This window comes from Taudactylus pleione, unplaced genomic scaffold (genome assembly GCF_031769625.1).
Source record: "Taudactylus pleione unplaced genomic scaffold, aTauple2 ptg000205l, whole genome shotgun sequence".
Taxonomy (NCBI): domain Eukaryota; kingdom Metazoa; phylum Chordata; class Amphibia; order Anura; family Myobatrachidae; genus Taudactylus; species Taudactylus pleione.
In genome coordinates this window covers 4,633,685-4,651,529 of record NW_028284607.1, presented here as the reverse complement: position 1 = coordinate 4,651,529, position 17,845 = coordinate 4,633,685, and the positions used below count along the sequence as shown (strand labels likewise).

The following is a 17,845-nucleotide window of genomic DNA, read 5'->3' as shown; positions in this document are numbered from 1 at the left end:
ATCTTGCTCGTCAGTGATGGTATATATTCTCCCTGCCATACAGGAACATAACGGTCAGATGCCAAATTTTGTGCTGGGATCATATACCTCTTTTTACCCTTTTAAAAGCTGTAGGAGAAATTTTAAGGATAGGGTTCTGAGTTTATTGATGAACCTTCAACTAAGGACAATGTCATGTTTAATGAATGCTGAGACATAAGACCATTTTTTTTGTATTGGACATTTATTGAAGGTGCAAAATGACATTGACCAACAATTGTACATTTCATCATTTTCACTTTTCAATCCATTAAATTAAAATTATTAAAACATCCTTTACTAGAAGGACATGAGATACAAGTCCAAGTTTCTTAAATAAAATCTATTTACAGATAGTACACTCTCTCTACAGAGATCACTTCTCTAGCTCCGACAACCACTATGGACGGTGTCCTAGTCCACAGAGTAAAGAATCATGTCAGCCACAGAACCAGACCACACGCGTTTTAGCAATCTGGTTGCTTTTAGTGTCTGTATTGCACAAAAATATTAAATCCCTCCAGAATCCACATTTTGTGGACAATCCCGTTAGAACTAGTATGCCCATTACACACGACCCTGTGTTAAACATGCAGTAATTTCAAACCATGTACATTTCTTATAATTAAAAAAACCCAAAACAAAAAAAAATAACCATGTGCCTTATAATGTGATCATCACGCCCAAACATCCCCAGGGAAATGTGCAAAGCAAAAGTTATATTATAAACAGAACACTAGTCAAACCACAAAAAAAAAAAAAGAAGTGCACCTATGTGCAAAGCAATACTAAATAAAGGGGATTTTGTTCTGGCATAGTGTTCATAAACAATGTACAGATGGGTAAATGTTGCGGCTATAACTTGTCACAGACATAGCAAAATAGATGCATCTCCAGACATACATTGTGCCAACTAGTCACAATCTAAGATGCATTTAGCGTGAATCTACCTACAGTTGAAAAAGTAAAGCTTGGTCACCCCTAGCACTAGTAGCATTGTGGATTTGTGCCAAGTAATAGTCCAATCCATAATTCTCATCTTGCATTATTTTCAGACAAACCATGATAAAATTTTAGCTGTGCTGAGAAATAAACAGAATGGGGTAAAATCTTGAAAGAAATTATCATTACTCGCTAGACGAAGGTGCCTCCCAGTTTGTGCCGATAGTCATCATTGGAGCATTTCCCTTTACCCCTCAACATGAGAGAACAACTGATTAGATTTATAAAATGAGAGGTGCTTCCGATATTAACTGGATCACTTTCTTCCAAAGATAAAACAAAAAAATCAGCATACTGGAGAAGGCTGTCAAAGACTTTGTGCAGTCCGTAGTCTATTACACTACTCCCAGTTTACCAGCATGTGTATGGGAATAGAGAATATTGGCTCCAGTCTGACATCCCATTGTGTGGGTGGCTCACTGTCCCTTGTGCACTGAAGTCTGCAGGATAGGAGTAGCCCATGGGCCGATATTGCCCTTGGGTAGGAACCATCCACTGTTCTGCTCCATACGGACTATACATTGGTCCACGCAGGGGCTGTCTTGTAGGTGTTTCCATGGGAATGTTCACTGCACTTGAGCTTTCCTGTACAGCATGGGATGGAGGAAATGCAGGCAGCTGAAATGCATCACCGTCTGGCACTGTGGCAGTATCTGGTGTGAGACGCCTGCCAGGTACTTCACATGCATCCAAGGAGCCCGAGAGTGGCTGAGGACATCTCTTTTGACGGACCCTAATAGAACAAAAGTGTATTAGAAAGCTAGAATCAATATTTGACGTAACCATACCAAGATTCTTCCCATGAATCTATTCCTTGAAAAAATATTTACCTATTTCTCATGTAACCATTCAACATTTTTTGTGATCTCAACAATCACTTTATAACTAGAAAGTTATATTATAAAAAATATATGCAGTCAAAATGTACGGTAATCTGTATATTTTTAAATTACTTACCTATATAAAAAGTTTGAGGAAGAGGATGGAACCTGCTGCTCCTGGTGCGGAGAGGCTGTCAGCTCAGGGGAGCTGGGAGTCAGGCTTTGGCTTCCTTCATGATCTGGAACCCATTGGGGGTATACGCCTCCAGGGACCACACTGGGCTCTTCTTTCACACGGGCAACTTTGGAGCGATCTGAGAAACAGTTCAAGAGGTAAATTCAAATGATTCTTGTCTGTATAATTTCTGGATTACTACAAAAAGTGCCACCTTTTAAATCGACACCTACCGTTGCTATACAATGTAATCCCGTTAGCTGCCCCAGTTACCCGATACTATATAGCAATACCTTCATCATGATGTTCTGCTGGGCTGTCCTCCCACTTCTTTCTTTTCTGGCGCTTGCTTGGGCTCGGTGGCAGGAGCTTCAAAATGTCATCCCTGAAGAAATAAAGTAAGAATGTAACAATGCACTATAGGTGGATAAAATTGACATCTCAAGATGGTTTAATTTTTTTTTTCTAATAACAGGAGGCTATGTCCTCCCTTGGACACCTGCTTTAAATACATATTGATCCTTCTGCCAGAGAAAGTTTGAAAGGCAGAGGTGAAGTTTTGTCCTGTATAGGGCTGCATATGATTCTATAGTGCTAGGAACTACAGTATGTCTCCCATTCAGAAGTCTCTTCTCTGGGGCAGTGTTTAATGATGCGTGACAATTTCAAACCAATGCAAAGTGACCTAAAGAAGAGGTTGTTTTCTTACTTTCTGTGGCTTCTCTCCTGTTCCCGGAATCCTTTGGCAAATGGATTGTGATCAATTTTCAACTTTGTTATCTGTAGAAATAAAAAAGGAGCAATGAGGGTTTAACTGGAAAAAAATGTTCAAAGTGTTGGTTATTCATGTTACACAGTGTTGTAGAGGCATTTTATTATATTACCTTCTCATTTTGGTATGCTGTGACTGCAGTAAACTCTGTCTCTGGGAAGCTGAATACCTGCAATAATCCCCACCGAGTGTTGTACACATCATCAGATTGGATAACATGGAATCTAGGCTTGTATCTGTGCATTGAGTGCAAGATTATCTGAAATAGAGGAAACTCTAAAATCAGACAATGTGAAATATTTAAATAGTGTACATGTTTGAAGTGGACTTCAAATCGGCCCTGGGATTTAAAACACAGTGCCACTTTGGTGACGCCGTCCGGCTCCTGGCATCCTCCTCTTGGCTCCTCGAACAGCTCCCAATCTCACCCAGTATTCTCAATGTGATGTCATGCTGTCACATCGTGCCTTACATCCATCCCACCGAGCAGAGTGCCAAGATGGGGAACTGCTCTGCCAGGCCTCCGAACAGCCCAGCATGACTGTTTACTGGACCGCAAAGCCTACCAAGCAGTGCGCAGTGTGACAGGGCTGCGTGGCCAGGTCTCTGAATGGCTTAGCTTCTGACTGCCTGATCGGGCCAGCCTATCAGATCATAAGCCCATCTGGCAGATGGCGAGTCTAGCCCTGACAGTGTATATGGTTTCGTTATGCAGAGCAGGATGAGATTGCTTTCTGTATACTCACATGTCCATGTTGGTCCAATGTGTTGTTAGTGAGTTTTAGTTTTTGAAAGCAGATTACATCCTTCATCCAGTGTGCGCCAGGGGCTGGGGAGTCCGGGTGAATATAGGTCCTGCATGGTGGGAGAGGCTCCGCTTTTCCTGCCGCCTCCCACTGGTTCTTGTTCCACTGTAAAGAAAGCAAAGGTCATTTATAATGTGCATTTACAGGATAACTGCAACTAAACATAAATGTTATCCTCCATCACCCTCGTCTGTCTGTAAGATAATTATTATTTTGGTATTTGTAAATAGTGTACTTATTATATTTATTAACCGTTACTTATATAGTGAATGCATATTCCGTTGCGCTTTACAATTGGCACTTTATCACCTTATATCAGGGGTTCCCAACCACGGTCCTCAAGGCACACTAACAGTCCAGGTTTTAAAAATAGCCATATTTGAGCACAGGTGTCTTAATTAGTACCTCAGTTATTTTGATTTAACCATCTGTGCTCAAGCATGGATATCACTATAACCTGGACTGTTAAGGGCTCCATATATCTGCGATGGATTGCCGCAATCCCGCGATGCTGCATCCTGGCATCGCAGGATTGCAGAAATCCAACATGTTGGATTTTCCCGATTTGACGATCACGATCAAAAAATTATCATGATTGTCTAATCGGGGACATTTAAGATGGAAAATTTCAGCGATCCTGCGACGGATCGCTGAACATCGTTGGTGGCCGGCCGGTGTTTCCACCGGGCAGATCGGCATTTCCGATCGCGCCACCGGATCGCGGAAACCACTCTCTGATGTATGGGCCACTTAAGTGTGCCTTGAGGACCGTGGTTGGGAAACACTGCCTTATATGCTCTTAGCTTTTTACCTTATGGCAGGACACTGACATTTAATGGAGTGCTAATCTAATTTCATGATCTGTCCCATACCCCTTTATTAAAAAAAAAAAAAGGTTAAATTTACCTTGTACCTGCAGTTGTCCAGAGGAACAAAATCCACCAGCACCACATATTTGGTGTAAGGATGGAGCCCGAACAGTCGAATCTTGCACTGTGGGAACATCCGCCTGTGGAGAGAGATGGCAGCTGTTTAAGGATAAAGTATCAGGATTACATGGCAAACAACTACGTTACCATTACATTTTAGGTTTATAAGAAAGTGACCTACAAAGATTCATGTTATTCCTATGGTGGGACAAAAAAAAGCATGTTGTTGCAAGGTCTGGAAAGGGAACACCCAACAGACAGATATACCTAGTATTGGTCCATTGAGGTTCAGTGTTTTTAATAATTACATACCTAATGTTATTCCTGGGGTGGAACAAAAAAAGCATGTTGTTGCAAGGTTTGGAAAGGGAACACTCAACAGACACATATACCTAATATTGGTCCATTGAGGCTCAGTGCTTTTTAATAGTAATTACATACGTATATTTTTCCCATTACAGTCACATACTGTATATGACCTTCTACCCCCTCTGAATGCACTCACCGTCCCGATTTGGTGATGATCATCTCTGTCCCTTCATGGTGGAACTGACTCCACAGCTCCAGCTCCTCCAGTGATGCCCCGACAGAGTTGGGCAGATACAGGGAATCTTGGTTGGTGACACAGTCCATGTCTGCTGCAGGCTTCACATCTAATACGGAAAGAAAAAGGAACTTTACTTCACATATTTCCTACTCGGACCAAAACAGCAGAGAACCCCATGCCCGATGTCACAGAGTGCTTGCGGAGAGTAAAGGGCAGGACTGCTACATGTCACACTTGTTATAATACAGATGGAACTCGGAAACAAGCACTGGCCGATGATAGAAATTGTACTGATGAATGTGCATGTATTACGGAGCGTTATTTTCTATAAGGGCTTTAGAAATAACTTCGATAAACATGTAAACCTTGCAGCCCTAGCCCTCTTTTAGCCATCACTGATTGCTAATATGACCAGTATATACAACCAAATAATTCTAAAGTATAGCAAATTAAGAAAAAATATATATATATTAAGTATTCTATGCATCTTGTTCTATACACACGCCTACTTTATAATGTAGGTCTCACGCTCCCGATTTAGTTTGGCAAAGGCTACATTCCCCACTTACCAGGCAGAGTGTGCATGATTCTCCGGTAATCCACACTCACTCCTCCGGTCTCTCGCCCTGTTCTGATCGCCTAATATTTAAAGGTAAAGGGAGGAGCCAAAAAGCATCACCTCCTCCCCAGCCTGATGCCCAATTCATGGCCTTTGATGTTCGGGGACACAAAGAGAGGAAGGATCCTCTTTAATGACAGGGGCAGGAGTAGGCTGACCAGTGATTAGCATGAGGCTGATACACAGGAAACCCTGCAGGGGAAATGCGACTTCATTTAGTGCTAACTCACTGCAAAACAAACAGAGCATGGAACCCACCGCTGGTGCTCAGGAGATGGGTTATCATATGCATGGCACTGCCAGACCTTACCCCCTTCCTCTGCTGGTACATAACATACCACATGTCTAGAAGGAATGGGGGTTACCCCTTGCTAATTTATTGCCTGCGAGGTTATTAAACAATTTCCTCTCATCAGATAAACTGTAGATGACAATTAATTTTGCCTGTTTTTACTTTTATTTTGTTAATATGTTGTGCAAATCCCTTCTTGCAGAGCTCTGTCTTATTAGAGGGGCACATTATAGGGGGTATTGAATGACATAACAAGTGGGATTGTATATGTATGACAGTGATAACAGTAAATTGATTTCTGGCTCAAACACAAACTAAAATATCAGATCGATCAAACCTGTGAAAAGTCATGTGTGATTTTATTGTTGTTTAAAGTTGTGCTTTAACATCTAATCATTCTGCTACACTGAGCATCCTAGCACAAGTCACTGTAAATATGACACATGTACCATGCTGCTGTTTTCCAGGTTTCATACAGATAGGTAAAGTAAGACAAAGCCACAACTGAGCAAAACTAGAGAAATTTCCCACAGATTGATACTGACTTCTCTCTGGCCATTTTGTGCTTACTGAGGTGTGCCAACCAAACTCGGGTATCCTCACCCATTATTAATCACTTGTGGAGACAAACTTTCCATTCTTGAATTCATATGAAGTAATATGAGAGTAGATTTATTTACTCTAACATAAAATTGGTATAATTAAAAAACAAAAATTCAATATAAAATTCTAGCAAGCGCTCACCTTATGGAGTTATGATCTAAAATGTAGTGTGTGTGACTCTGACTATTGTAATAAATGAAGATACAGGCAGTCAATTGTGTTAATATGTAATATTTATTGATAATTCATTTAGGATGATTGGGGATGGACAAACAGAATTACATGAAACAAATGGGAAGGGTGGTGTGGGAATTATGAGGGAAAGGTATTTTGTTCTAAGAAATATATATAATATGATTAATCAGATTGTGAAGATAAAATCTAAAAAATAAAGGTGCTTAAAAATTACTAAAAATACAAAAATTACAAAAGTGCAAACAGTCCTTCCCATTTGTTTTCATGTCATTCTGTTTGTCCATCCCCAATGATACTAAATGATTCAATAAATATTACATATTAACACAATTGACCACCTGTATCTCAATTTATTACAATAGTCAGAGTCACACACACACACTACATGTTTGATCATAACTCCATAAGGTGAGCGCATGCTAGAATATTGTTTCATTGTTTTAACAAGAGACTGCAAATCTTCTTATCTTAAAAATAATATAGCAACAATTCATCATTTACTTTGTTTCTTTATTGAATATCTCTTGAATGTAGCAATCTGAATATGGCATCAGCTGTTGTAGCCTATAGGCTACACTTTGCAAAATTTATCAGGAGAGGGTTCCTTAGGAACCATCCCCGGCAATGGCCACCGCACATGCGTGGTTAGTAGACCGCACATGCGCAGGAGTCCTGATAAAGGAGTGAAGAGACCGCTGTGGTCACTTAACTCCAAACACATTGCAGAACGAGCTTCTTTCAGAACCCCTGTCCCTGCATGTGGTATTTGACACATTCCGGCGGCATTATCACATACTGCAATGCAATTTTGGGTGCTAGTATCGCACCCAGATCGCATTGGGAATGTGATTTTTTTTTATAAATGAGTCCCTATGGCTCATAGGGTCATATTCAATTAGGTGCGAAAAGCTGTTTTCGCCAAAAAAGTTTCACCGGTGATGTCATTTGGCCTGCAGAAACTTATCCCCGTATTCAACTGTGGCGAATTTTCAGCGGTGTGAAAACTCGATGCAATTGAACCTGGCGAAAAAGTTTTGCCTATGAATAGCAGTCGAAAAAAAGTGCAGAATTGCGGTTTTGGGGTGCAAAGTTGGGGAAACCACCCTGCACTCTTAGGACAAGTCCCCAAAGGTAAACTGCATAAAAAAAAATCCTAAAAAAAATTAAAGTACACCCCAAAAAATGACTTTGAAAAAGGGGGCAAAAAATTTTAAAGTTGGGGGGCAACATTTTTTAAAGTTGGGGTACGAACTTAAAAACGAGCGAAATAGACTTTGGGGGGGTCTGCAAGTATGGGGGATGTTTTTTGGGGATTGCAGTTGCTTGCTGAAGGTGCATTTTCACGTTTCTTTAAACCTCACTTTTGCAATTTTTAACCATGCTTGCACCCACTTTTATGTACCCCAAATTTGCTGGGACTAGTTATTTTCACCAAAAAAACCTCCTAAATGCTATTCTTCACCACTTGTGCAAAGACGCTAATTAGCAGCTAATGAGAGCATTTAGGGACACCAAATAGCTTCAGCAGGGCTATACGGGGTCATCTAAATTGACCCCAATGATAGTGCATCTTTTGGGGGGGTGTCAGGCTGATTTCCTCAAATCTGACAGCACTTTTCTCCTGTTTACGTTTCTCCAGGTGCAGTTTTCTCCGATTTCTAATTGACTATGGGGATAAGCGGGGACGTGCGCGATACTTTTCTGCATGGAAAACCAGCGATGACGGCGAAAAGTTCGGCATGCGGAAAGTCCGGGACTTTTCGCATCTAATTGAATATGCCCCTTAGTAGCAAACACTTGTTCTGGAGCATGCACAGTGCAAAAACTCGGTATATACGTTCAAGCAACTTGCATTTAACCAATTATTTTTTCTTACTTGAATTTTTTTATTTAATATTTTATTAAAGCTCATCACGATTTTCATGTAAAAATAAATGTCGTTTTTTTTGCTGAACGTAAGATTACAAATGATTTTTCACAGGTATCTTTTGTTACTAAGCACATTTCAGTCTACAATGTCCTCACTGTGGCAGGTACCAGTCTACCTTTTTGTGTATTGAAGGGTCTAGACACACAGGTGAAGTTTTGTGAATTGGGATAGTAACTATGTTCCATTCCCAAAAGCAGGAACTGGCGCATCCTTTAGCCTCACTTTACATTGACAAAAACAGAAGGGTGTCTCTGTACCAGCCCCAGGCTATGGACACTGCCAGAATCAAACTCAAACACATTCAAAAACTTTAAATCTCTTTGCTCCTTTCAACTCCTAATGTTTCTAATTGAGACATCTAGACCACTATTGTCTAAACACACAGTGCTGGACGTATTGTCCTCGAATCCACAAGAGCAGCACTGTTCATCAAGCAGTTGAGACAGAAAGAATATTTGGTCCCCGAGATACTGTTTCTCAGGGCACACCTTCCTGCCTCTGATGCAGTAGCTACTGTAGCTTCTGATCATACCAAGCACACTTCAGAGCTACCAATATATCTCATACGTGTGATCAGGTTCTGCTGCTGTTTACCCCCACTTGCTCTCCAATCGTCATAATGAGCTGAATTAATGGTTGTTAATATTCATATGCATTAACATTTTAGATTTTTTAAAACATTCACTAGTGTTTTTAATTGTGCAGTCATGTTCTGAGGTGTAAAAATGCTATAATGTGTTTATGAAGAGGTTTCTTCAAATTTCTGCATCGCTGAATGGGGTGTGTGACTTGCTGTTTCACATACGCTCTTAAAAAAATATCCTAAAATAAAAAAACACAAAACATTAATTACATATGGCAACTCCATTGCGTTCCGAACATTCACAGAACATGGGAGCTGTGGCCTAGGAAGAAAGCAAAAAAGTATCAATCACTATGCTATGCTATGAAGCAGAGTCAGGGTAGTGGCATGCTATTCTGTTCTAGGATTTCTACAAGGCAGACGGAATATAGATTTTTTATTTATTTTTTTAGCACGTTAATAGCGCACAAGCCACTGTGTCAGTTTAAAAATGATTAAAATGCGCAGGTTCTTTTTCAATCTACATCATTCAGTACAATCATAAACAAACTGTTTTGCCTCATATCCATTGGCACAGAATTTGTGAATTGTACTAGAGTTTTAAAAATACACATTAACATACGTGTTTGACATGCAAGGTCAAACACCACTGGGTATAAAGCCTTGGTGCTTCCCTGTGCAGACTTACCACCAATAAAGGACATGTGTGTGCCAATGTTTTGTATTTTCCCTGCACACATATTGTGGAATATTTAATCAGCATAAGTAAAGACATTATAACCCAACATGAAGCTCCAACAAGCGTAAAAATAACATTTAGTAAAACTCCACATATACAATTCATTTTGAATAGTAAGATACAAGTAAGCAAATTGGAACATATACATCCTTTAGCTGTGCTTTAGGAAATTGTTGCATGCAAAATTTTTACATATGCAGAAGGCGGAAAGAATGAAACCATCACTGCACAGCCCTGTGTAACTTTAGGACTACCCTTCATTTCATCTTTCCCATTTCTCTTAAAATTCTGCTTGGTTTAGCTTTATTTTTGTTATTAATTATAAAAGTAAGTGGAAATTAAGATTGTATTTATCACAGGTTACATTTTACCACAAAAGGACACGCAAAAGTTGCAAAAGGAATCTTATTTTAAATATAGGGGCCGATTCAATTGTTTTTAAGGCAGTTATTTGTTATGGGGGCCCGATGGAGCAATTCAATTGTGGCTCAGTTTGGGCGCGATAGCCGCTGGCATCGGCATTTCTGTTTGCACCCTCAGGCAGGTGCGAGCAAAAAATGTGCCATAAACCCATGGTTTGTTTGGGCGCCCCAACCACGACTTTAGACGGGTTTAGCCATTTTACGTGGCTAAACCTGGTCTAATTGGGTGTGAAGACCACAATAATTAATGGACGAACAGAACAATTGAATCACAACACTGGGCACCCGTTAATTATTGCTGCCCAAAAAACAATTGAATCACCCCATAGAATTACTCTTACTTAAGAGGTCATCTGAGTGTCCGCATGTTTCAAGCCTTTTTTTGCTGTCACTTTACTGATGGGTTCAGACCCAGCTTATGTGCAAGTATAGGCCACCAGGGAGCTATCAGAAGATCCCTATCCAGCAATATAATAGTGAAAAGTAGCCTAACACGGCATTTGCTATTGGCAGTCAGGTTCTGAATAGCTTGCTTTTTGGAATTTGATAAATTGGTAAAGACCCATTGGGCATTATGGGGACTGTGGTACTAAGCTGATCATAGGAGATAATTCCTGCATTCAGCCTTTGTTAAATAGCTCAGATACTAAAAAGGTGACACTCATGCTGAAACAGCTAGGTTACTCAATAGGCTCCTGAAACAAGTCCACACATGAGGCTTGAAGGATAATGATAAAACATTAGGGTGAGTTGTAGAGTACTGAAGAATTAAGAGTTCAGGTAGAGGGGCTGAAGGTGTGGAATAGCCACTGGAATGGATATAGCTGGAGACCTAACAGTACAGATCACCTAGATTTGTTTGGTCAGTAGTTTTGTTTTCCGCCAAATTGCCACAGCCATTTGTGCATATGGAGCTAAACTACTCTAATTAATTTTGACACTAGCTACCCATTTTGTAAGCCAGACATCATTCAGTGACACTTTGATTCTTGCCCCCCATGCAGCTCCATGTAAGTATAGTTATTCCTGTAACAACCTTAGAACCTGATTTGTGTGCGCATGTCTTAGTCATGAAAGGTTTGTGCTTTAATGAGACATTCTCCTGGGCATCCTAAGAAGCCTCTTTGAATAACTGCACTTTGCTCTTAACACTTCAGAAATGGGAGATCTACAATGACTCAGTCCATCAGCAGATTGATCCTTGTTGTCACATACAGCTTTATGACTTTACTAAAAGAAGCACAAAGTACTGAAACATCAATAATCTTACACATTGTATGTCTTGTACTTTTTAGGGGAAAAGATAGTAACGCTCAGTTTAGTACCAAGTGTTTGGTTTACAGTATATTTGGATTGTATAATGATACAGAAATGTTCTGCAATTATAACATGATACCAATGTTTCTGGCTACACATATCCAGAAGCACCCTTCTTGTACACAGCCTCAAGCCCTACAAACAGTATCACAATGGGCCAGGTAAAGTGAAGTGGGAAATATGCATGATGTTGATTGAATGTACTTTGTCTACATGGCTCAAGATGTGCATCACCCTAATTTTATTATGTGTTTATTTGTTTCTAGCTCTAATCGGTTTACAGAAGTAGTTGAAGAATTAAAAATCCCCTCAGTTCATCAGAATTGAAAGTTCAGTTCTGTTGTGAGGCCCCACTATCACAGCATATGCATATAATACTCCCTGTAGCCCGGAACTAGGGCAGGCCTTTATTAGTCTGAAAGTGACGTAATACAGAGGACAATATACAGTATTGTATCTCAGCTTCATAGCAGATGTAACACTAATGTTAAATACTTCAATACATCTATCTAGACTTGTGAATATTTTAGGTTTAGTGGATTTTAAATGCTGTAGTACAACCCCCCCTACACACACACACACACACTAGAAAGCTTGTTATTCCCCACACTATTAGCATGCAAAAAGACTGAGTGTTGTGTGCTGCCATGTAAAAAAAATAGTGTACTAAGCTCTTCTCACTCTTCATTTCATTGTATTATAATTGTTGCATTTTCAAATTGTCTTTTGTCTACTCTTAAGAGCCACAGAATAATAATTTGGATGCATGGGCAATCACGTCTACAAGTTGGTGGCATAGGGTCTGATCATGGATACCTCAGTGACAGTATTTAGATAGTTGGACGGCAGAATAAACAGCAGAGCAGGTTGTGGTGCAGTTTGTATAAAGTCAGCAAATTGTATTTTCAAGGGACTGTGTATCAAGCTGATTTTTTCAAAAAATTATGCAGAAACTGTAGTTTCTGCATAATTTTAGGCATCGATCCTATGTACTAATAGCGAAATGCAGGGGATTTCATAGAAATCTCAGGCAAAGTGCTAATTAGCACTTCAGATCGCAGTCCCCATTATTGTCAATGGGGACTACGATCTAACCCCTATGTACTAAACTACAAAAAGTTAAGCTTTTCAGAGTTTAGTCCCGGTAGCTTACACCATCTACTGGTAGTGTAAACTACTGTAAGCCTATGGAGGCTCCAGATGCAGGAGATCTCTCCCACACAGCCTCCGCATATGCGCTGCGTCAGCTTCCCTCGGAGAGGTCTTTCACCTCTGTGGAAGACTTCCACAATTTGCCAGGGATATAACTTGCAGGGACAGCGGTTACCGCGACAGTGCCGCGATTATTAGTACATATTCCCCTTTGAGAGCTATTAATCCAGTTGAGGTGATCTGTCCAAATTAGCTTCCAAAAATGGGAGAAAAAGCCACTTAGGCCCGTATTCAATTTGGAGCGAAAAGCTGTTTTTGCGTGTTTTTGGCGAAAACTTTTTGCCGATTACGTCATTTTCATCTGTTTTAATTTTACTCCGTATTCAATTTGAAAGACTTTCTGCCTAGGCAGAAAGTCAATGCAATGTAATAGGCGGAAAAGTTTCGCCTATGAATAGCAGGCGGAAAAAAGTGCAGAATTGGGGTTTTGGGGTGCAACGTTCTGGGAACCCCTGTGCTGCCTTCACAGTCCCCCAAAGGTAAACTGTGTAAAAAAATAAAGACTCAAGGACACCCCAAAAAAATCACTTTGATTTTGGGGGCAAAAAAAAAAAATGTAGGGGGACAAACGTAAAAACTAGCGAAATTGACTCTGGTATGCCCCAGGTGATTTTTTCATTGCAGGGGCTTGCGGCAGGTGGATTTTTCAAGTTTTTTCACCTTAACTTTAGCTACTTTAAAGTATGCTGACCCCCATTTTCAAGTACCCCAAATTTGCTGGGATAAGTTATATTCTGCAAAAAAACCTCCTGAATACTATTCTGCATCACGTATAGAAAAATGCTATTTAGCAGCTATTGAGCCCGTTTAAAAACACCAAATACCTTCAGCAAGCCAAATCGGGGGTACCATAGCTAACCCCCATATCAGAGCATCTTTTGGGGGGTGTCAGGCTGATTTCCCCAAATCTGACACTACTTTCCGCTTGTTTAAGTTTCGCCGGGTCCTGTTTTCGCCTACTTTCAAATTGAATACGGCGATACGCGGGCACACGCGCAATGCTTTTCCGCCTGCAAAACACGCGATGTAGGCGAACAGTCCGGAAGGCGAAAAAGTATTGCGGCTCGGCTCAAATTGAAAACGGGCCTTAGTCTGTGTGACAACCATACATGGGGCCTAGAATCATCCTATGATCACACGCAATGGCAGATCATGGTCACTGCCCAGGGTGGAAAAATTGATTTTCGGCTGCGATTCTTAATCTGTGCTCATCAGATATTATAGGAAATTTCCATCTTTTTAGATATCTCTGTAAATGAATACCCCTACCACCTTATGAAGAGCCCCCTTCCTCCTGCTGCTGACATCCCATGAAATCCACAAGAGGATCCAGGTTGCAGAGTGGGTCACAGTGAGCCATTGGGTCACTCAACTGCTGAACTGTGTTTTCTTCCGACTGTATTCATGCCTCAAAATCCCAGCATCCCACTGGCACTCACTTTGTGTAAATGTGCACAACATATTGATCCAAGCTATATAGTACATTGCATTTCTGTTTCTTGTTCTGCAGAATTTTAATAACATTCAGAAACAGAAAATAATATAGAACACTTTCTGGGTTTTAATAAGCACAGCAGCTTCATGATGATATCCTTATTTTGCTCTACATAAAAATAGACATAACTATACTATGGATATAAAATAAGCAGCTTAGTTTATTATCCTGTATGGTAAAAAAAGATTTAAGACTTATTGCATTCCAAATGTCATCTATACATTTCTTCTATACAAATTCACAGCTCCCCTACTAGTGAGAAACCTGCTGGGGCAGACACCGCACTCAGTATTAATAGTGTGCTGTTACTTATCTATGTGAGGTAGCTGCTTAGTAGTATATAGGCATGAAAACTGTTTCATTTAGAATAATCAGCCAAACAAACCCTGTTTCCCTAGAGGGGGGACCTCTACTAGGACAATGTAAGTGCCATTTAGAAACATATTACGTGTGAAACAGATTCATTTCCATTTAATGCCCCTCAGGAGTCCTCTTAGCATCTTAGTGGTTAAGTGAGGGACATGTCACAACATGAGTGAGGGCTTCTTGTATAAGACATTCATTTATCAGGAAATAGCCACATTTAGAAGGACAGGGCTTTTATCAATCCCAAATCTTTCTGTTTTACTGCTCCATTGGTCCATTAGTGGTACTGTTCCTCCACTTGAGTGTTGCTAAGATATGTCAGATTGAGTCCCTGCCAGGATGTTGGGACACATTTTGTCTCGCTATGCCAGGCTGGACATGGCACAAGAATTTAAGAGAAATACTCGTGGATAATGCATTATCATTATAAACTGGAAATGAAAACATGCCTATATTTTGCTTCGGCTTCCCATATTTTTCCTTATTACACTTTTAGTTTACACAATATCGGTAGCCACGGTCATAGAGGATTCTTTGTTTGGCATCTGACAGTATGCCAGTATAGATGCTCCAGCAAGAAATATTTTTGTAAGTAAAACTTGTGTAGCCATTAGTAAAAAAAAAAATCCTTACTGGCATAATGGTCCCAGAGCAGAACAATAGGCCTGCGATGCCACCACGCTGCCCATTCTTTTCTGTTTTAGTGCATGTATTCAGTATAGGTTTGTTAGATAAGCTATTGGGCTGCCGTAGTGGGATAGTGCTCGGCACAGAGGATTCTGTGCTTTACTTCAATGTACTCTAGCCCCCAAAAAGCATTATCCTTATTATCAATGATAAATATTCTGAAGCTAAATCTCTGTATACTGTAGACCTTGCGTGGGTGGAGGTATGGTACCGTGGAGGTACAGGTACACTAAAAGCCTGCAGCATGAAACACCATAAAACAAGTCATTATCAAATGATAGAACCTGACATAAACCAGCAATGTAACGTTACAGTGAGAGGACGTGCCAAGATCACCAACACTGCCTCTTACAATATACAGGCAAATACAACTTAATACAAATAAGTGACTTGCAGACATTTTAGAGGACCACTGATCTGAAACACTAAAGTTCACTACTTTTAATGGAAATGACCTAGGAGTAGTTTTGACTTACATCAGTTTTAAAACTGATGGTGTTTGCTGTGAAATGGACTCTCACAGAAATATGATAGTTTTCAGTTAACAACTTCTTGATTACTAATAGATTTGCTTTAGAAAAAGCTAAGAAAGTATGGGCAGCCCTCTTCCACAATATACAACTTTCTGGGTTATGAGACTTGGAGCCACATAAATAGACATATGTGAGTTTGCAAGGTTTATAATCAGAGTATTTAGAATTGGGAAAAATGTGTTTACATAGAAATTACTGTCACGTCAGTGAGGTTACCAAGCACTGTCAGGAATGGAAAGGGTTAACACTCTCCTGGCAATGGGACATTTAGTATCTGTACAAGGAGTCTGTGTTTGATCTGCCTCTGTGTGTTAATGAAGCCACTGTCTGATATTTAAAAGTACCCAATCGACAAGAAGCTGATGGGAGCTGTGGGAGTCATTTAGTGAGGAGAAAAGGAACTAAATGCCATACTCAAACACTTTAACACCTCTCTCTCGGGACTGCCAGTGGGGCACAATAGAGATGTTTTATATATCTACCTCTGTGTGTTTAAAGCCACCACAAACATGTAGAAGTGTAATGTGACAGAACAGGGGCTGCACATAGTATCAGGAAACACAGCGCCTGAATGTGTATTACCCCTCCTCCAAGACGCATAGCTGATTCTCCCTCTGAATAGGAATGAGACTTTTACTGTAAACATTTTGTTTTGTCACTGTCTGACTTGTAAATACCCTGTCACCATGTTGTACATCTTTATAAATAAACGCAGTTGGATCTACTGATATAAGCATGATACAGAGAAGACAGAAGTTATGTCACAAATCATACACATCCTGAAATTTAGTGCTGGCCAATTAAGTTTTTCCAGTAACAAAATCCAATTCCTTGTGTCCAACTAACTTGCTGGGCCTAAGCTACATGGAGTGATCATTGGACAGTGAAGTGTGATATTGTAGTTTGTACATACTAACAGCAGTCGCTGTACTGAAGGAGCAGTTTCAGGTCTATCCTTGCAGCCATGTCTTTGGTGAGCACCACCTGACCCTTGGATAGTAATTGCCCTAAATCATAGTGTGATTTGCCTTTCTTGTGAAATAAATTAGGAGCAAATTAGGAATAAATGATATGTTACTCCAATAGTGCTGGTTGTAAGTACTGTGTAAAACAGATCATGTTTTCAAGTACAAATCAGCACAGAATCATATAATGTTCTGCAAAGCATTCACTAACCTGGAGAGCTTGCAGTTTAAACACTGATTATATTGAAGTGATTTGATCCAAATCTTGGGCAGATACTAAACTACCTCTACTTCTAACTATCCCATGAGCCAATGCATTCAGGCCTCAATATAAAACCTCTGTTGCAGGTGTAGTGGGAGGGGGGGAGCTTCCCTGTCTGATTAACAGCTAGCCAATGGCTGCACATATAGATCACCCTGAAAGCAACAGTGTGTGTTTATAGAGACAGCTAAACTTGCCAACTCCCCCTGAAATAGTAGCAATCCCCCTTACTGTGTTATATATAAAAAAACAAACACACACACACACACACACACACACACACACACACACACACACACACACACACACACACACACACACACACACACACACACACACACACACACACACACACACACACACACACACACACACACACACACACACACACACACACACACACACACACACACACACACACACACACACTATCCCATATCCAAATATTCCAAAATACGGAATTATTCTTAAGTACAGATTTTTTTTCGCATGACTGAGATAGTGACACCTTTGCTCTTTGATGGTTCAATGTACACAAACTATGTTTAAGGCACA

General features: G+C 40.2%; 1 protein-coding gene across 4 annotated transcripts; it reads right to left on the bottom strand.

The window, feature by feature from the left end:
• Positions 1-255: 255 nt before the first annotated feature.
• LOC148517983 (T-box protein VegT-like) lies at positions 256-17,340 on the bottom strand. Of its 4 annotated transcripts, none has more exons than XM_088477960.1 (9): positions 17,240-17,340; positions 5,029-5,176; positions 4,501-4,603; positions 3,535-3,699; positions 2,901-3,047; positions 2,726-2,796; positions 2,310-2,401; positions 1,978-2,155; positions 256-1,753 (listed from the first exon to the last, which is right to left on the bottom strand). In XM_088477960.1, the coding sequence occupies exons 2-9, from the start codon at positions 5,154-5,156 to the stop codon at positions 1,372-1,374; spliced, it is 1,266 nt and encodes a 421-aa protein (XP_088334086.1). In that variant the 5' UTR covers positions 5,157-5,176; positions 17,240-17,340; the 3' UTR covers positions 256-1,371. The 4 variants fall into 4 exon arrangements, with proteins under 4 accessions (XP_088334086.1, XP_088334087.1, XP_088334088.1 ...); XM_088477961.1 differs by lacking the exon at positions 17,240-17,340 and adding an exon at positions 16,977-17,043; XM_088477962.1 differs by lacking the exon at positions 17,240-17,340 and adding an exon at positions 16,981-17,008.
• Positions 17,341-17,845: the final 505 nt, after the last annotated feature.